The sequence below is a fragment of the Palaemon carinicauda genome, chromosome 22 (genome assembly GCF_036898095.1).
Source record: "Palaemon carinicauda isolate YSFRI2023 chromosome 22, ASM3689809v2, whole genome shotgun sequence".
In the NCBI taxonomy this organism is placed as follows: Eukaryota; Metazoa; Arthropoda; class Malacostraca; order Decapoda; family Palaemonidae; genus Palaemon; species Palaemon carinicauda.
The window spans coordinates 112369567-112391278 of record NC_090746.1 but is presented as its reverse complement, the minus strand read 5'-3'; the positions used below and the strand labels follow the sequence as shown (position 1 = coordinate 112391278).

Below are 21712 nucleotides of genomic sequence, written 5' to 3'. Positions count from 1 at the left end.
TTCGCGTACTTAGCTTATACAAGTCAAACCTTTTACTAAATGTGACGTTATACTTGTTCAGTATATGTGTAGATCCCCCAAAGAGTTTGTTTATAGAAGACCGTCTATAGCCTTCCATGTTTACCTGGAAAATGAGGACACATTCCAGAGCCAACCCTTCAGGGACTGGGATTCTAAAGGACTGATTCCATATGCCCTGTTTTTTTCCTCTCATTCAATATTTGTGAAAGGTCTTAAAGTTCACCTTATAGTACAGTTGTTCAAATTGAAATGTCTTTAAGATTTTTGTGTATGTCCAAGTGAAATAACCACTTTAGAACTATTTATCATGTAAAAAAAATACATAAGAGTGTTAAGGCCAAACCCAAATCAAGAGTCAAGCAGGTACGTTTGGAAACTTCCAAGATGTGCGATATGACCAATCACCACCAGTCGCTTGGATCTTCAGCTGAGACGTCAAGCGGAAGATCCTTGGTGGATTGGTGATGAGCAAATCCCAATCGAGGAACTTTTCAAAGGTACCTCGTAACAGAATGTAGTTCCCAAAGGACCAGAACATACATTGTTTTCATCCCACCCAGCAGCTTTTTTCAGCTTTCCCTTGAATCCGGTGGTACCAAAGGTGTTTGAGTTAAGTTCCTTGTCTCATGTCCACTTTGCTTTCCCTGACTCCAACCGAACCTTAGGGGTGAATCTGGCGCCGGCAAGACTGAAAACACCAAGAAAGTGATCCAGTATTTTGCCAACATCGCCAAGAAAACTGACCCTTTCGGCAAGAAGGACAAGCAAGAGGTCAAGTTCTCCTCAGGCGTAAGTCTAGAACACAAGGCAGGATAACTGACAGGCAGACGTAACATCAATTCAATTCCTATCTATTGCACCGCTTACAATAGATATCCAAAAAGGCTGTTGTAATTCTCATTGACCACTTGTAACGCTGCTTCCTGTGAATGCATTTGGCCACTTGGGAGAAAATATTGCCTTTGAATTCTTCTCAGGGAGAATCAAAGCCAGTAGACTCGCTCAGTATATAAAGCTTTGTTACTCGTATCGAAGTCCCCTTTCCTTGTTGCTTACCAGTCATTTACCATTCCTGACTTGCCAATAACTGTTTTTATCCTAATCCTTCCTCATTTGTCTCCAAGAGGCGTGTTCATCTTCCCTAGGTGCCTGTTGTTGTTTGTCGTCCGTAGTGTGTCTTGGCTCTGTATTTAGCTTCGACTAACTCTCTCCTCATTTGTCCCAAACACACAGTGGTGAGTCTGGTGCTGGCAAGACTGAGAACACAAAGAAGGTAATTGCCTACTTCGCCAATGTCGGTGCCTCCACCAAGAAGAAGACGGAGGACGAAAAGAAGCAGGTAATGTTCATCAAAGAGAAAGAAAGGAGTAGAAGGAGGAGGAGTAGAAGGAGGAGTAGTTGGGAGGAATAATGACGTTTTCTCGTTATGACTGACGTCACTGTCTTCGTCAGGTTCGAATAGCAAATTCCACAAACAAACTGGAAGCTATGAAAGCCTCAACATATGACACGAGGTTGTTTAACTTTTATGGAGTACTGTCTACAAAATACTGGGTGACATGTTTGTGTTTACGTCTTTCAAAATATATAATAAATATACCAGGAGATGCCTAATTGTTTATTATTATTTTTTTTTTTTTTGAAAGGAGTGAAATGGCATGTAGTAATACTGGATACCATGCCATCCTGTCATGTTGTTTGCCATTCCATCATGTTTGTAACAGCGCATGCCACCACCATACCCCCAAAAAATCCAACCATTTAGGACCTCTTCCGTTACCTAAAACCATCCTCCTATATGCCTACTGCCTATAGGATTTCACATAAAAAATTGGAGTAACATATGCAACACTCACAAATGTATTTGGACATAGGCAACGTGAGAGGACCTGTAATGATTTTGAACCAGGCATGAACGTACTAAAGATCCGACTACTTTGGCAATGCAAAATTCTAATCCTTAACAGCATACTGTATATGCCTTTACTATCGTTTAAGGAACACTTTTTATTTCTTTAACTTCGAACCTAAACTAAAACTTATTAGGTTTTTATATTTTTCAAAATACCTATTTTCATAATCTAGAAAGAATATATGTTCAATTGTAAATGTAGTCGTCTTTGAGTTTGATTCTCATACATATTTAATGTTCAGTCAATATTTTTGGAAAGACTATCAAGTTAAAGTAAACTGTGGGGAAAAACATACTAACAAGGAGCATTACTATATATGGAAATCAAACGATTGATTGACTGACTGATGAGAAATAATCTGGCGTCGTAACTTGTCTGGACATTGACACACACATCGAAGTATATTTCTATCACCTTTTTAACTAATATAAATATAAAAAGATTTATGAATGCTGGTGAGGTACTAAAAGTGAACTGTGCTATATGTAAGAACTTCATCCCTGCAACATAATTCCTCTACTTTAACATTTTCCTGTTAAAAAACATAACAGGTAAGTATGTTTCAATGGTATTTTAAACTCGTTTTAGTATTTCTGTTAAATATAATCACCATGTGAACTACCAAATCCCAGACTGTTTTAAAAAGAGAATTTTTTTATATTCATTAACATCCAATCTTCAGTCATTTAGCTCTACTGCAAATTATAAGCAAATCTTTATTAATTCCTAAGCAATGTACGAATTTTTTTTCACTATTATGCTCTAAAATAAATACAATGAAAAGCAGTCTAATACAAAAATAATAATTTTGAAGAAAACTAAATCAGGAAATCGAGTAATTTAAATCAAAGTAGACTGAAATTCCAGAAGTTAATCCGCCGACTTTGCCCGTTTCCTGACAGAACCTGGAAGACCAGATCGTCCAGACCAATCCTGTGCTGGAAGCCTTCGGTAACGCCAAGACTGTGCGAAATGACAATTCCTCCCGCTTCGTAAGTATAGCACAGCCTCTTGCAAGTAAATATATATTGTCCGGGTCTTTTGACGTAAACGACAGGATTGTCATATTCTTTTGGCAGTTATATAACTGGAAAATATTACACACACACACACACACATATATATATATATATACATATAAATATATATATATACACACACATACATACAGAATATAATATAGTGTGTGTGTATATGTACTGTACGTCTGTATATATATATATATATATATATATATATATATATATATATATATATATATATATACATATATATAAATATATATATATATATACATATACATATATATAAATATATATATATATACATATATATACACACACATATATATATATACATATATATATATATATATATATATATTATATATACACACATATATATATATGTATATATATATATTATATATACACACATATATATATGTATATATATATATATATATATATATATATATATATGTATATATATATACATATATATATATATTATATATACACACATATATATATGTATATATATATTATATATACACACATATATATATGTATATATATATATATATATATATATATATATATATATATATATATATTTCACTGCCATCAAGTTACAAAACCCTTCGCTATAACTACTGTAATTTATTTCACGTTCGCCTTCTCAAAACGCTAGTTTTCATCTCTGAATAAATTCATCTTAAAACCGCATTTCTATAATAATCAAAACAACATATAACCTGCAACCAACCCCTCTCAACATTAACCCCCTTTCCCCACTCCCACAGGGTAAGTTCATCCGTATTCACTTCGGCCCCACTGGCAAGCTGTCCGGTGCTGATATTGAGACCTACCTACTGGAGAAGGCCCGTGTGATCTCCCAGCAACCTCTCGAACGATCCTACCATATCTTCTACCAGATCATGTCCAACCAGGTCAAATGGATCAAACGTAAGTGGATTTGATATGATTTTATTCTACATAATACACAGGGTCAGGACTTCATGCCATAAGCCATTAGAGCCACGACTACGTGTTATAACCCATTTGATACATAAGATCAACAATAATCAAGAAAAACAATAGTTGTTTAAGTACAATAATGTAAATCAAGATGAACAATAATTGTTTATTAAGCACGATAATGTAAAACAAAGAAGCTCTATAATGTTTGAGGAAAACAACAATTGCTCATTAAGAACGATTTTGTAAAACAATGAACTCTACAATATTCGAGGAAAACAATAATTGTTTATTAAGTACAATATTGTATAACAGAGGGAGAGCAATTTTCACAAGTGAACATTTTCTACAATTGCTCCTACTTGATTGACAAAAGTATATAAAAAGTCTGTTACTTAATACACACATTGCTTTCCTTTGTTTTTTGTTTTCAACAAACAAAATAATACTAAATATTTTTATTCAGGACATTGATATAAATTATTACAGGAAATTAACTTTTCTTGTCCCCTAAAGGTTGCTTATATTCTGGTCTTATCTTTTAACTGTTCCATAATCATTCTGGTTAAATTTGGGTAATTTAATCAGTTCCTTGCCATTTTCAAGTTACGGTCCTTAGAGTTAATATTATTATCTATTATTTTCACATGGCTATCAACACAATCCAAGCTAGTTGTTTACCTTATATCTCATGTATTTATTTACAGAAATTATACTAACCATTTCAGTTCACAGTTCCTGCTTCAAAAATATTTTACGAATGTTCTCTATTTCCTTCAAAAGGTTAATGCAGTGTAAAAATTCCTGATTGGGAGAACTAATGAGTTTTAGCATTTTTTTCTTCCAGTAAACAATTATTTACAAAATTATGCCACACCGTTTTACAAACACCAATGGATTGCAGAATTCTTTGGCATTTACTATTATACACAGCTTCCACTAAACGTCCTATTCTACAACGTGTCCTCCGCATGTACGTATACGCTTTAACCACTACTCCTACGAGACTGTAAAGTCAATCCTCCGTCAACTCTACATCTATCACCACTCTATTCCAGCCATGTGTTACCTGTCCGACGACATCCATGACTACCATTTTGTGAGTCAGGGTAAAGTAACAGTGGCCTCCATTGATGATGCTGAAGAGTTGCAGTTCACCGATGTAAGTCGAGAGAAGAGATGTCCAGACGTGATAGATGTGCATTTTGACTTTAGAAATTCTAAAGATATTCGTTTGCACTTTTTTCGTATCTCCATTCTCAAGTACTGGCATCAAATACGAGTGAAAGCAATACATATGTCTAGCTTTATTCTATCTAGTTTATTCATTCTATTTTAAACTAAATTGAAAATCAACTATGACATAAGAATTTCACTCGTGTTGATCTCAAGTATGAGATAATTTCTTTTTTACCGAAACGCCAAAACGAGCGGCCATAACATATAGCCGTGAATCCTTGGATATTTTTCGGTATTCGTAGTTCCCTTAGTTCTCTAACTTGCAGAATGTGATGTCACGATTTGTAGAAGTTTAGTTTACCAAGGGGAAGATTGCCAACAATCTTCCCACCACACTAATCTCTGAGTGATTTAGTCCTAGTACCAAAATTAGATTAACAATATTATCATTTTCTTCAGAGGACTCTTGCATGACGAAGAGAGTCCTTGTTCTCACTAATGATATACAGTAGATTACTTCCAAAATTTCGCGTTTAGAGTTTGCTTGTTTTTGTTTTTAGTTAGGAATGTAATCCTATTTGCATCTTCGATAATCTCCCGAGATGCTTTCTTCGTTTGTTGTCTTCGGAAGACTCCATCGTTTTGAATCGTTATTCCAAGAGGCTCACATCGCTAAAGAAAAAAATAAATAAATAAATTCGTTTCGCTGCGTTTTATAAACATAAACTGTCACTGAATATTTATAGAAAAAACACACATTCGTTTCGCTGCGTTTTACAAACACATAAACTGACACTAAATATTTATAAAAAATACGCACACATTCGTTTCGCTGCGTTTTACAAACACATAAACTGAATTATAAAAAACACACATTCGTTTCGCTGCGTTTTACAAACATAAACTGACACTGAATATCTATAAAAAAGACGCACACATTCGTTTCGCTGCGTTTTACAAACACATAAACTGAATTATAAAAAACACACATTCGTTTCGCTGCGTTTTACAAACACATAAACTGACACCGACTATTTATATTTATTTCCCTGATAGATGGGAGTTGACACATACATCCCAAGTGTTAACCGCATCTCTTTCAGAACTCGGCCATCATAGACAACCATACACTAACAAACATTATTTTTCTCTCCATTTATATAATTTTTACTTATGTGTTTGTTTATTTTCGTCAATAGCTACATGTCTATTGTCCGACGACATCCACGACTATCACTTCGTCTCACAAGGAAAGGTGACAGTGGCTTCTATTGACGATAAGGAGGACTTGCAGTTCACTGAAGTAAGTGGTGGTGCTGGCCCCCCTCGCTGGCTTTAACATCATCTCGGCTACGTTTCATGCAATCTCTGATGCCTCAATATAAATAAACAAATATATGAGCATTCAATTCCATCTCTCTAGTAAGCTTAGCTTGGAAGCCTTGAAGAGTTTTTCTGTGCCTCATGAGAAATACAAAAATGAACATTCAATTTCTTCTCTCTGGAAGCCTTGAAGAGTTTTTCTGTGCCTCATGAGAAATACAAAAATGAGCATTCAATTTCTTCTCTTTAGTAGCTTAGCTTGGAAGCCTTGAAGAGTTTTTCTGTGCCTCATGAGAAATACAAAAATGAACAATCAATTTCTTCTCTTTAGTAGGTTAGCTTGGAAGCCTTGAAGAGTTTTTCTGTGCCTCATGAGAAATACAAAAATGAACATTCAATTTCTTCTCTCTGGAAGCCTTGAAGAGTTTTTCTGTGCCTCATGAGAAATACAAAAATGAGCATTCAATTTCTTCTCTTTAGTAGCTTAGCTTGGAAGCCTTGAAGAGTTTTTCTGTGCCTCATGAGAAATACAAAAATGAACAATCAATTTCTTCTCTTTAGTAGGTTAGCTTGGAAGCCTTGAAGAGTTTTTCTGTGCCTCATGAGAAATACAAAAATGAACATTCAATTTCTTCTCTCTGGAAGCCTTGAAGAGTTTTTCTGTGCCTCATGAGAAATACAAAAATGAGCATTCAATTTCTTCTCTTTAGTAGCTTAGCTTGGAAGCCTTGAAGAGTTTTTCTGTGCCTCATGAGAAATACAAAAATGTACATTCAATTTCTTCTCTCTCTAGTAAGCTTAGCTTGGAAGCCTTGAAGAGTTTTTCTGTGCCTCATGAGAAATACAAAAATGAGCATTCAATTTCTTCTCTTTAGTAGCTTAGCTTGGAAGCCTTGAAGAGTTTTTCTGTGCCTCATGAGAAATACAAAAATGAACATTCAATTTCTTCTCTCTGGAAGCCTTGAAGAGTTTTTCTGTGCCTCATGAGAAATACAAAAATGAACATTCAATTTCTTCTCTTTAGTAGCTTAGCTTGGAAGCCTTGAAGAGTTTTTCTGTGCCTCATGAGAAATACAAAAATGAACATTCAATTTCTTCTCTTTAGTAGCTTAGCTTGGAAGCCTTGAAGAGTTTTTCTGTGCCTCATGAGAAATACAAAAATGAACATTCAATTTCTTCTCTCTGGAAGCCTTAAAGAGTTTTTCTGTGCCTCATGAGAAATACAAAAATGAGCATTCAATTTCTTCTCTTTAGTAGCTTAGCTTGGAAGCCTTGAAGAGTTTTTCTGTGCCTCATGAGAAATACAAAAATGAACATTCAATTTCTTCTCTTTAGTAGCTTAGCTTGGAAGCCTTGAAGAGTTTTTCTGTGCCTCATGAGAAATACAAAAATGAACATTCAATTTCTTCTCTCTGGAAGCCTTGAAGAGTTTTTCTGTGCCTCATGAGAAATACAAAAATGAACATTCAATTTCTTCTCTTTAGTAGCTTAGCTTGGAAGCCTTGAAGAGTTTTTCTGTGCCTCATGAGAAATACAAAAATGAACATTCAATTTCTTCTCTTTAGTAGCTTAGCTTGGAAGCCTTGAAGAGTTTTTCTGTGCCTCATGAGAAATACAAAAATGAACATTCAATTTCTTCTCTCTGGAAGCCTTGAAGAGTTTTTCTGTGCCTCATGAGAAATACAAAAATGAACATTCAATTTCTTCTCTTTAGTAGCTTAGCTTGGAAGCCTTGAAGAGTTTTTCTGTGCCTCATGAGAAATACAAAAATGAACATTCAATTTCTTCTCTTTAGTAGCTTAGCTTGGAAGCCTTGAAGAGTTTTTCTGTGCCTCATGAGAAATACAAAAATGAACATTCAATTTCTTCTCTCTGGAAGCCTTGAAGAGTTTTTCTGTGCCTCATGAGAAATACAAAAATGAACATTCAATTTCTTCTCTCTCTAGTAAGCTTAGCTTGGAAGCCTTGAAGAGTTTTTCTGTGCCTCATGATAAATACAAAAATGAACATTCAATTTCTTCTCTTTAGTAGCTTAGCTTGGAAGCCTTGAAGAGTTTTTCTGTGCCTCGTGAGAAATACAAAAATGAACATTCAATTTCTTCTCTCAAGTAAGCTTAGCTTGGAAGCCTTGAAGAGTTTTTCTGTGCCTCGTGAGAAATACAAAAATGAACATTCAATTTCTTCTCTCAAGTAAGCTTAGCTTGGAAGCCTTGAAGAGTTTTTCTGTGCCTCATGAGAAATACAAAAATGAACATTCAATTTCTTCTCTCTGGAAGCCTTGAAGAGTTTTTCTGTGCCTCATGAGAAATACAAAAATGAACATTCAATTTCTTCTCTCAAGTAAGCTTAGCTTGGAAGCCTTGAAGAGTTTTTCTGTGCCTCATGAGAAATACAAAAATGAGCATTCAATTTCTTCTCTCAAGTAAGCTTAGCTTGGAAGCCTTGAAGAGTTTTTCTGTGCCTCATGAGAAATACAAAAATTAACATTCAATTTCTTCTCTTTAATAGCTTAGCTTGGAAGCCTTGAAGAGTTTTTCTGTGCCTCATGAGAAATACAAAAATGAACATTCAATTTCTTCTCTTTAGTAGCTTAGCTTGGAAGCCTTGAAGAGTTTTTCTGTGCCTCATGAGAAATACAAAAATGAACATTCAATTTCTTCTCTTTAATAGCTTAGCTTGGAAGCCTTGAAGAGTTTTTCTGTGCCTCATGAGAAATAAAATAAAATGAGCTTTCAATGTCTTCTATTTAGCAGGTTTGTTTGAAAAAGCTTTGAAGTGTGTCTCGAAGAAAAATAATATAAACATTCAATTTCTTCTCTCTAGTAGCTTAGTTTGAAAGCCTTGAAGAGTTTTTCTGTGTCTCTAGAGAAATAAAAAAAAATAAGCATTCAATTTCTTCCATCTAATAGCTTATCTTGAAAGCTTTGAAGATTGTCTTAAGTGAAAAAAAATATAAGCATTCAATTTTTTCTCTCTAGTAGCTTAGCTTGAATGCCTTGAACAGTTTTTTCTGTGCCTCAGGAGAAATCAAATAAATGAGCATTAAATTTATATCTTGTAGCTTAGCTTGGAAGCCTGAAGTTTTTCTATGCCTCAAGAATAATACAACGCAATCATCATCATCATCATGATCTCCTCCTACGCCTATTGACGCAAAGGGCCTCGGTTAGATTTCGCCAGTCGTCTCTATCTTGAGCTTTTAATTCAATGCGTCTCCATTCACCATCTCCAATAACAAAACAATATCAGTATTCAATTTCTTCTCTCTAGTAGCTTAGCTTAAAAGCTTTAAAGGATCTCCTGTGATCAATATTTTTCTATGGGTGACGTCAGTTATGGGATTTAAATTCCTCCATGCACTTTCAACGTTACAGTGAAAAACATTAAACTAACTCGGTTTCCAGTCATAACCATTGCATTGCAAAAGTTCGTAATAGCAAGAGGCTGCTTAACTATCCTGCTTAATTTTTCGGACGTAAAAATCAATTATGCTTCTCAATCCCGGATTACCATTTTTTAAAGAAATATTACACTAAAACGCAAATGTTTTATTTAAGAATTCGATTATTCTATACATTGCCACTTTCTTACTTTCACTAAATTACAAATAGCAACAAATGTTCTAATTACCAGCAAGGGGTGCAATTTCCGTGTCCTTTAATTACATGCAAATCTTAAAAATTCATCACTTATATCTAGTCATTTCCCCAATAGTCTAAATGTCTTCATTATATTTCGTATATAATTATAGAGACGCTACCGCTATGTTTGCTTTCCAAATGATGATAATCACGATATTCGTGTCCAGAATTATTCCCCAAAATGGTGTTCTTAGAAGATTCAGTTTTCTGCGAATATATCATTCGGATGCACTCGTATTTCCAATGCCTTGATGCCAACATTTTTGTAACTATGTGGAAGGTAAGTTTCATTCCATGAAATTCGTAGTACAGTAAGTTCTTAGTTGCTAATACGTAGTCTCTTTCACAAATATATGTTTTCAAAGATATTTTTCTAACTTATTTCAGTGAGAATAATTGTCTAATTAATCCATCAAAAAAAAAAAAAAAATTAAACAGCTATTATGCTAAGCCAAATACTACCAGCTGTTTTTTTTTATTTGAAAAAGTTTTCCAAACAGCTAAAAATATTATATCCTTCTCAAAGTAATAAATTGAATACATATATATATAAATATAGAAAGATAGATAGATAGATACATAGATATTTCTTCAAGCGGGCCTTTCCATTTCTGCCGCTTATTCCATCCTCCCTCTCCTCACAGGATGCCTTCGACATCCTAGGCTTCTCTAGGACTGAGAAGGAGGATGTCTACAAGGTCACAGCCTCTGTCATGCACTTCGGTGAGATGAAGTTCAAGCAGAGGGGTCGAGAGGAACAGGCTGAGGCCGACGGCACGGACGTGAGTATTATGAAATGTCGTTGCTACTGACGATGGTCCATTAAAACTTTGTCCGGATATATCACAGCAAAACCTTTTTTTTTTTTTTTTTTGAAATTCTAGAATATTCGTTTTCTCGGATATTACATATTATGAAGTTCTGAGCCATTCCAATACATATTAAAATTGATCTCTCTCTCTCTCTCTCTCTCTCTCTCTCTCTCTCTCTCTCTCTCTCTCTCTCTATATATATATATATATATATATATATATATATATATATATATATATACATATATATATATATACAGTATATATATATATATATATATATATATATATATATATACATGATCAGATTCACAAATTTTCCGAGTTATGAAAATGACCCACCAAAAAATTGATTTGAAAACGAGCACCCACCCCCCTTCTCCCTACCCAAAAAACACCTATATGAAAAGGACACTCAACGCCCTCACCACCTCTACCAAAAGAGAAAATGAACGCAGCGGGTAAATTTATGCCAACCTATTTACATTGTGTTATTCCAACCAAACTTCATATGATAACTACCACATTTCTATTCTGCTTTGAATGATTACCCTTTCCCCTCCCCCCCCCCCCCCCAACACAAGGCCCTAGACCTTTCGTCCGTTAGATCCCCTACATCAGGAGCTTCATAAAGACCTCTCGTTTCTGTTTCCCCAACAGGAAGGTGACCGCATCGGCAAGCTGATGGGCATCGAAGGCGCCGAACTCTACAAGAACCTGACCAAGCCCAAGATCAAGGTCGGCAACGAATTCGTGACCCAGGGTAGGAACAAGGACCAGGTGACATACTCGGTAGGTGCTCTCTCCAAGGCCCTCTTCGATCGCGTGTTCAAGTGGCTGGTCAAGAAGTGTAACGTCACCCTCGAGACAGGCCAGAAGAGAGTCATGTTCATTGGTGTGCTCGACATTGCCGGATTCGAAATCTTTGACGTAAGTACCCACTTGAATTCACTCCTTCCCTGTTGATACAAGTCCCTATAATCTTAAAAAATAGGTTTAGAAAAAATATAATTACGTTACAAACAACTTCTGAGAAAAATTAAGATTCAAAATCACTTCTAATATATTTAATCTGATTCAAATTTTGTTGATTTAAATTTATATGTGAAAGGAAGTCTATGTTGATTCAAAGAAGGTTTGTAGACTTGATCAACCTGTGAAAATAATCTCTGTTGATTCTTACAATAATTCCTTTTATTTTCTCTCGAGACAATGTTTAGGCTCGAAGATATCAGCTCTATTTCACAGGTGTCCAGTATGCTCCTTGAAAGGAGTTTCTTCCTAGCATACAATAGGTCACCTAGCTTTTCCCCCTTTCTTTAGACGTCATTCTGAATCTCCACTTTTCTATATTTCAGCATAATATCAAACCCCCTTTAATAGCAAACTTGCTTTACATTTATGTAAATTTATAGATAAACATATATTCTTAAGCTTCCCCGTCCCTCCAACAATATGCTGACAGATCCCAATTTCTTAGCGTAAACAGTTGATGGTCTCCCGGAAGTACAGAAAGAACCTGTTGTATGAAGAACCCACCTAGCCCGTCATCCAGAAGGTTCAAATCAATAGCGTTAGTATGAAGAGCATTGGACTTGTACAAACTGAAAAAAAAAAATGAGAAGGCTTTTGAGAAGGTTTTAGAACACCCAACAAAGGCTATGCACCCCACAAAGAATTGTCAAAATCCTTTATTTTTTTCTTTATTAATTGGTTGATCGTCACGACTACAAAGACCGAGTTTGATTTTGTCAGTCCCCAGTTACTTTTAATTTTATTATCACTGTTTATCTTACAAAATACCACAACCATCGGACTTGATAAGTAACAGCAAAGTCTATGAACTTTTATCCACACTCGTGTCCCTTCCATTCGTTCCTCAGAACCCAACCCACAGCCCCCAACCATCTCCATCCTCCATTTTTGTTGCCGAGTGACAAAACTACAAAAAGGTTACCTTACCTTCAGGCAACAGGAGTATCCAACCGTGCCCACCGAGATGAGACGGTGTCAACGGTCCAAACCCCAATCACCCGTCTTGTCTTCCCATTGATCCCCGTCCTCCTACCCCTTTTTCTGATATTAATAATGGTTTTTACTGTAAATACTAGCCCTTGACTGAATGGTCCCCTATGTAGTTGTTGTTTAGTTCACCTTACTATGACTCCCAGCAAAAAAACAGGGATTGGTCCTGCATACCCCTTCTCCTTTATTGAACATTGTGAATCACTGGTGTGGCAATTACGTCCTAACGTGTTTCTGTACTACCTATCGACTCAATGCTTGTAAAAATCAATCAATTGATTACTTGAAGACAAAGAGTTCACACATAATTCTATTTCTGTGAGTACAGAAGCAGAGGAAAGATAAAAATGCCAACCTTAAACACCCCCAGATACATATAATGAAACTCCCTCTGGATCTTCGAGTTTTGATATGTCATGAAACATATGTTTATTTACAGGAATCCGTCTATAAATATCTGTTTGGGTTGTGAAGAGTAGTCTAGATGCCCCTTCCCACATACTTTTTCTCCTTACATGCATTCTTAAGTATAATTCATTAAGTGTCAGATGTCTAAACCTCCATTCTAAAACGATATTGAAAGCATCATGGTTATTATTCCACTTGAAACACACCTCTTTGCTTTTTAAATGTAAATAAAAGATAAATGGTAATCCAACTATAATTATTTCATTGTTAAAAAAAAACAATCCCCATAGAAATATAAACACATTCAAGTTAAAAGTGTCCTTAAAATCCATATAACCATAATGCTCAGTTGATTTCCTTCATTCAGGACTACCCGTTATGTCACTGACCCTTCTACCTGTTGGTGCATGCTATCTGAATGCGTTTGGCTTAATATGGGTTACTTGACCTTTCCAGGAGTCAAAGGGGGTCATTTAATAGACTGGCTGTTAGATAAAGCTAGCTTTAAGGTTCTTCCCTGCCCGAACAGTTTACAGAGAACAAGTATAAATATGAAACTTGATCTTACTCAGTTTATAGAGAATTTGCATAAGCATGACATTCCCAGGAATGAGTAACCCGTTCTAGCCACACGTAAAAGGTACAATCTGTCCATTGGAGACTTAATAAAGCAGCCAAGAAGAATAATGAGACAATGCGGCCATCGAAGAAGAAATGTTCATGTATTTCCTCTTTTTCTTTTACATTTCTGTTTCACCCTTTAGGTTTTATGCAGTTCCCATACATTTTATTTTATTTTATGATTTTTTATCATTAAAGTTTATCTAGTTTTTAAATGAAGAACAAGTCAAATATTAAACTTATTTTACAACTTTCTAAAGCAAAAACTCCAGAAAAATTATATATTTTAGTGGCACAAACTAAACCTTATCTAAATATTTTATGGGCTCTAAGGAGAAAACTGCCATCTCTTCCTTTAAAATTAATCCCCAAAGAATATAATTTCAAGCAAGATATTTGGTGCCCTATCCCCAAAAATAGAATAAATGAGCCACATCCCTGAAAACTTACAATTGGTCAAGTCCAGGTGGCAGCCCCGTCCGTCGTCCAGACCAACTTTGGAATAAACACGTGTAAATCCTTCCCTTCCGACAGTACAATGGCTTTGAACAGCTTTGCATCAATTTCACCAACGAGAAACTGCAGCAGTTCTTCAACCATCACATGTTCGTGCTCGAGCAGGAGGAGTACAAGCGAGAAGGCATTAATTGGGTTTTCATTGACTTTGGCTTGGATCTCCAGGCTTGCATTGAGCTCATTGAGAAGGTAAACACTGAGCACCGCCACACTGAGTGCACTGGTCCAACACCCACACCTCAGTTGTGCTCGACGGGGCTCCTCCAGCATGAAGGATTATTAGTCTTTCTCATTAATTGTTCTTTCCACTCTTTGAGAGATGGGTTTGGAAAGATGTGAGTGTAACTGTCTCATCGCCAGTTGAAACTGGTGGAAAGGAATGCCCTCTACTTTCATGACATCATCCCACAGAACAACTCTGAAACCTGGAAGTTTCGTTAGTTTGTTCTTATTGAGAGACAACAACCTCAATATTATGATTGGCCCAAGGACGGCTTGAATCGTAACCATTTTTTTCCCTATTATTAAGCATATTTCATCAGATGTATCTCTCGTTCTATAATGTGTTCCCCTTGAGTGTCTATTTTTTACATCTTCAAAAAGTTTGAATGTCCGTCCACCTCTTACCTGGAATTATTCTGTGACAATATTTCCCAGGCATTTTTCCCTTTACCTTTCACCTTTGGTTTTCAGGAGGATGGCCAAGACAAACTCCACCTTCTTTCAATGTACTCTATGTTATGATTAGTATGTAGTGATGTCCCGTCACACCCAATGTATACATGTATTATATATCCATGCACGTGCTCTTCACTTCCCTCTAGTTCAATGGCTTCGAACAACTTTGCATCAATTTCACCAACGAAAAGTTGCAACAGTTCTTCAACCATCACATGTTTATCCTGGAGCAAGAAGAGTACAAGCGGGAAGGCATTAATTGGGTTTTCATTGACTTTGGCCTGGACCTCCAGGCGTGTATTGAACTCATCGAGAAGGTAACCATGCTCGGAGATACTTCCCTCCCTTCCTCAGGGGGAAAAAATGAAAGCACCTTTGCGTTGCATGCAACCTGTCCTCTTAAAATTCCCATTGTACGGGAACTGTATCTATGTAGGTCACCACAAAGACAGTGCCGTGACCACCTCATGTCTATGACTGCAGAGGTTTTCTCATCAGAATGTTTTCCTTTTTTTTTTACCTTGTCTTTTCATGTTCTTTGCGATCTCCACAACAGTCCACATGAGAACAAATGGGCTTTGTAGAACGTTTTGTTATTGCATGTCCATTATTAATTCTAGTCGAAAATAAGGAATAGCTGCCATGCTGAAATCTGTCTCTCCCTCCTAAAGCCAATCCTTCCCATTTCTAAAATCCCTTTTGATGAAATCATGTGAACGTATCACATGACACCTCCTACCCAAGTCCCCATTTCTTTCGCTTTGCCTAATACCTACATCAATGTCTTGTTGCCAAATTCCAGTTTAATGGTTTTGAGCAACTTTGCATCAATTTCACCAACGAAAAGCTGCAGCAATTCTTCAATCACCACATGTTCATTCTAGAACAAGAGGAGTATAAACGCGAGGGCATTGCCTGGACTTTTATAGATTTTGGTTTGGACCTCCAGGCATGCATTGAGCTCATTGAGAAGGTAATGCGACACAGTGCCAATCTGTAATTGTCTCGTGTATCCCCAACATCACCCCACCCCCCTCAAAGAACAACATCTCCAAGGTCCCCTTATATGACTCAAAGGACCTTCTACTACCAAAACTACCATTGAATAATCCTTAGTTTAAATATCGTGACTTCCTTTTAAGATCCCTGTGCACGTTGGTTGGTCAACTGGGTGATTATGGCGCCAGGCACTGACTCCATTAATATTGTCTTCCATAACCTATTACTGTTCGTCTCTTTTATTTTCATTATTATAGTTTTTCTTTTCTTGAATTCCTGTTCAATTTTTCTCTGTTTGTCTGTTGGTCACAGAACATGCCCTGAGACGGCCAGTGCTTCAGGTGACAAGTGTAATTTCATCCTTAAAAGCAAAAACAAGATTTTGTCTCTCAGATCCTAAGTGTAGCTCCACTTTCCTTTTTCCCTCAGTTCAACAGTTTTGAACAACTGTGTATCAATTTCACAAACGAGAAACTCCAACAGTTCTTCAACCATCACATGTTTATCCTGGAACAAGAGGAGTACAAACGGGAGGGCATTGAATGGACCTTTATTGACTTTGGTCTTGACCTCCAGGCTTGTATTGACCTCATAGAGAAGGTAACCTCTGCCAAACAGCATTAAAGAGGCCGTAGTTTGTCGTTCTTGTGTGTAGTCGTATCTGTAAAGTAGCTGATGTAATCTCCTCTCACCTCTGTGATTTATTGTAACCCTCTGTATTTGTAAGTTGTCCATTTAAACTAGAAGGTAATTCTTTAAATGTCAGTTTTCAAAAGTCCTACATAATATTCATGTAAAGAACAGTTATTCTATATTGACGTAATGTAGTACACTTCAATGTTACTTCAAAAATAAAATGTAGACCAGTATTCCTCTAAATCATGTTTCTACTATTTGTTACTATTTGTTTACTTGTATATAAATGTATTAGATAAATGTTGTTGTGAGTGGTTGACAGCGAGGTAAATTGCTGTTTGGTACTGAATGTATTCCTATCTCATTATGCTCCGTATTTCAATAGCTTAAACAAATAATACCACATATTATCATTTCAGTTTTCACTTAACTTTCACTCTAACTTTTGCCTATGCAAAATATCCAGGAGAATATATATATATATATATATATATATATATATATATATATATATATATATATGTGTGTGTGTGTATATATATATGTATATGTATATATATATATATATATATATATATATATATATATATATATATATATATATACACGTCTTTTTTTAATACAATTTTGATTTTTATCATTTTTTTAAAGAGCTGCCACTTTTCTGCAATGCCTATATTTCGCTATCCTGGAGTTCTTTTTAGCTCAAATTATTGTTCTTGAAAAGCTACCAGCAGGATTTTTGAGTGTGTGCTTCAAAGAACCTGAGCATCAGTTATATTCTTAACCTTTTATTCACGTAATTATAACAAAGCCCACCTATTTCCCCCTTTTTCTCCTTCCCTGTGAGATGACAACAGTAAGTGAGTCTTTCCAATAGTTTTTCTATCAATATTATATTTGTCAAAACAAAAAAAAAAAAACATGAAAAATGCAATGTAGTTTCAGAGTTCTGTGGTGTTTTCATAACACCAATCCTTGAAAAAAAAATGTTAAAATGTTATTTATTTCTCAGAATATTCTAAGGCATTCTCCCTTTTCTCCCCACCCCCTTCTCAAACACTCCTAATCCTTCCCTCCTACCCTACCTCTGAAACAAAAACAAAAAACAGCCTCTGGGTATCCTCTCCATCCTAGAAGAGGAGTCTATGTTCCCCAAGGCTACCGACAAGTCCTTCGAAGAGAAACTCAAGACCAACCACTTGGGCAAGTCCCCCAACTTCATCAAGCCCAAGCCACCCAAGCCAGGCCAGGCCGAGGCTCACTTCGCCATCGTTCACTACGCCGGCACCGTCCCCTACAACCTCACCGGGTGGCTCGAGAAGAACAAGGACCCCCTCAACGACACCGTCGTCGACCAGATGAAGAAAGCCTCCTGCACCTTGGCTGTCGAGATCTTCGCCGATCATCCCGGCCAGTCAGGCGGTGACCCACAGGCTGGTGGCAAAGGTGGTAAGTGCTTCAGAATCATAAGGTTGCTTGTTTGGTTCAGTTAACTGGAGTCACTTAATATAACAAGAGGACTTTCATGAAAGTAATGAGTTATTTATAGACTCTTAAATGACTTCCCCAAATACTTTACATGTGAACTTGAATTAGACAATGAAGAAGACTAAAGCCTAAGTATTAGGTAAAAAAACTCATGCAACCAGGGCAAAAGGGGAATTCCAAACGACTATTAATACCATGTACAGTATGCCACAAAAGGCATACTTTAGGGCAACCCTTTTAAAGTAGCAAGAGTGCACAGATAGAACTATCTTTGAAAGGCATTTTATTCAACAGTATTAACCAAATAAGACAAACCCAAGATGCAGCGGTTACGATAATTATTATTGAATACTAAAAATCATATATTTAAGGTGTTAAATATGTTCTTTTTCCTCTCTTTACAGAGTAATGTTTGGACCTACCGGTGGCAAGACTAGTAGCACTCCATTCAACTTAAGTATACGTAACAAACTACGAAATCTGTCTGAAATTGGTGTAGTAGTTAATTTGCTTTCATTCACTGATGTCTATTCAAACTACACATACATGAAAACAATGGACTCTAAAGATTATTTGAACTTTAAGTCAATGCATGATTCCATTAGCTTATATTATTGAAATTAGTGCATTAAAATCTGGTTCCACTTATATTTAATTTAAAGCATTGAAACTTTGCTCCATTTACATACCATTTAAAACATTGAAACCTGGTTCCATTTATATTCAATCTAAAGCCTTGAAACTTGTTTCGATTTATATATAATTTAAAGATTTGAAACTTGGTTCCATCTATATTTAATTTAAATCATTAAACCTATTATATTTACATTCAATTTAAAGTATTGAAATCTGGTTCCATTAACACTATTCAATTCGAATCATTAGAATTGTTATGATACAATTTTCCTTAAGTATTCCTTAAATAAAATTCCTGTATTCTTTTGGTCGCTCTCAGTAATTATGAATTGAATTCTCTTTTCAACAAGTAAATGTTAACATTCTTCCATTTGAAATGACTATCGTTTACATTCTCTTCCGATTATTTTTGACACATTCTTTCCAATCCTTCTCAAGAAACTCTTATAATCCGCATTATTTCTTGCAGGAGATGCCTTCCTTTTCACGTGATTCTCTCCTATCACTCTCTAAATGACCATATTTAATTCACTATTGCCCCCCTATTAAAGATAATTTAAAACACTAGCTTGACCCCCAAAACCTAATTCAAAATAAATAAAGTTCCCCCACAGAATTAAATTAAAATGGAAAACTTTTCTTAAATAATGCTGAATAAGACGTTCTATTTCGCATGGCCCTATCTTTCCAAACACTGTAGGTGACCTATTATGGGAAACCATATTGGTCACAGCGAAATTCTAAGGTAAACCATTATCCGTAATTGATACTGTCGAGAATATGTAGCTTTCTTTGAGTACTTCGACGTACAAGAGATAGCTGTCATAAACTTACTTATAAATACTCCTTTGATTAGTTTAATCCATGTGCTAAAGTTTTTCGTTTAACCCCAAAAGGTTAAAAATTATCGCCTTTTATTCTACTGCAAAATCTTACTCTCTTAATCCTTATATCGTCCACTGTTTTGTCTTTAAATGTATATTGTTTTATTCTATTCACTGATTCATATTCAGTTAAAATATCATCTTTATGACAGATGTATATAAGGCTGAAATTTGATGGAATTTTTCTTCGTACGTAAAGCAATGTCTCACTCATGACTAGAGGCCATTCCACTGTCCCATACAACAAATTGGACACAGAACCAAGAAACCCCAAATAGTATTGGGAAAAGGAAGAAGGGATCTTGAGACCACCCTTTTTTTTATCTATTATTTACCTAGCAAACACCCTTCCCCCCACAATCTTGGAATCCAGCAATGAAAACTCTTGAGACTGAAAGCTGGACCGGACTATCTCACCCCAAAGAACGGATTCTGAGAGCCTTATCTGTGTCATCTACAGGTGGAAAACGAGCCAAAGGTTCAGGCTTCCTGACAGTTTCCGGCCTTTACAGGGTAAATATCCAATCAGTGTCGAGATCTGCGCCCTGCTTTTTAAATGTTGCCTATAGATGTTCCATTCAAACCCGCGTCAGTGTCTCTATTGGGGGAGGACCCCCTTCTAGAAATATATATAAAAACCTACCTATTCTACAGACACAACGTCTTCGAGATGTTCTTTCCTTGAATGTGCTTTCAAACGTGGGTTTTCGTCTTGAAAGTCTTCCTTCAAGTTTGTCTAGTCGTCGGTCGCTTATCTTGTCTAGAAGGCCTTGTTTAGGCTCGTGGATCCGTCGGTCTTTGTTCTTGTTTAATTGTTCACTTGCTTATGTTTTTTTTCTGCTTTTTAGCCTTTCTAGTTCCCTTTCTTTATAGTCTGCAGTGTTTATAGCGGCGTAATTCTCAAGGGTGCGTGAGCAAAATATACTTTAAAACCATGAATCCTTTTTAACACTAACTATAATTTAACGAATATTTAAATAAAAAACATTCCAAAATTAAAGGCAAAATTAAGGGTACTTAAATACCCAAACGCACTGAAGCCACGTGCCGTAGAGAGCGACCCCCGATGTACAAATGTTTCCTTCACTGACTCAAACGTTTCTGTCCTCTTTTCCCTGTTCTGTCCAAACGTTCCTCTTCTCAAGATAACATCTAATCCCACATAAACGTTCTTCGAGGCTGCAACGCTTATTGTTTGTTACTGTGTCTTCTTCCCCCACAACAGGAGGTAAACGTGCCAAGGGCTCCGGTTTCCAGACCGTGTCAGGAATGTACAAGGTTAGTATGCAGCTTGATAGCAAGTTGCTCTGTTATTACTTTGATAGCAAGTTGCTCTGTTATTACTTTGATAGCAAGTTGCTCTGTTATTACTTTGATAGCAAGTTGCTCTGTTATTACTTTGATAGCAAGTTGCTCTGTTATTACTTTGATTTATTAAGTGATAAATACCACAGATGTCCTCTATTTTTATATATCATGGTTTATCAAACATGTTTCACTGTTTACAGATTTAAATATTTAATAGAAATGCAAAATAAACCTGTACGATTACGGAAGTTGAACATGATACATTTCAGCTGTTTTGTTTGATTTTGTTCAAGTAAAGGTCACAATACACGTTTAGTCTTAAATTCCTCAAAATACTGATGGTGAAACACATGGTAAAAAAAAGATAGACAACTGATGAAATGTTACAAAACACATCTTATACAAATGAATTAAAATACACTTATTTTTTCCCGAATGAACACTGGATGACTATCAGTCAATTCAAGGAGAAAGTACACAGATTTTGGTGCCTTTTCTAAGTTGTTTATTCTCCCAGACATATTTAAAAAAAATATCATGTCTTCAAGATTCTTCATGATCATTGTTGGAATTCGTAAACTTTCTGTATTACATTGGCAATTTTTGCCATGTAGTTCTATTTTCAAATTTCAATAAGACATA

The 21712-nt window shown here is 35.8% G+C and overlaps 1 protein-coding gene across 43 annotated transcripts in view; it reads left to right on the top strand.

Annotated features, from left to right (window-relative positions):
• Positions 1-21712, top strand: part of LOC137616688 (myosin heavy chain, muscle-like) — a 51909-nt gene that overhangs the window by 8144 nt on the left and 22053 nt on the right. For 13 of the 43 annotated variants that reach the window (XM_068346640.1, XM_068346646.1, XM_068346655.1 and 10 more), the window contains exons 4-12: positions 1255-1360; positions 2837-2926; positions 3739-3901; positions 4972-5075; positions 10701-10838; positions 11529-11798; positions 14457-14627; positions 17864-18200; positions 20988-21040. In XM_068346640.1, the coding sequence (XP_068202741.1) occupies positions 1255-1360; positions 2837-2926; positions 3739-3901; positions 4972-5075; positions 10701-10838; positions 11529-11798; positions 14457-14627; positions 17864-18200; positions 20988-21040 (1432 nt within the window). Of the gene's footprint in view, positions 1-1254; positions 1361-2836; positions 2927-3738; positions 3902-4971; positions 5076-6291; positions 6396-10700; positions 10839-11528; positions 11799-14456; positions 14628-15262; positions 15434-15918; positions 16090-16544; positions 16716-17863; positions 18201-20222; positions 20276-20987; positions 21041-21712 lie in introns of all 43 variants that reach the window. The other 30 variants (XM_068346664.1, XM_068346661.1, XM_068346652.1 and 27 more) reach the window with 12 other exon arrangements.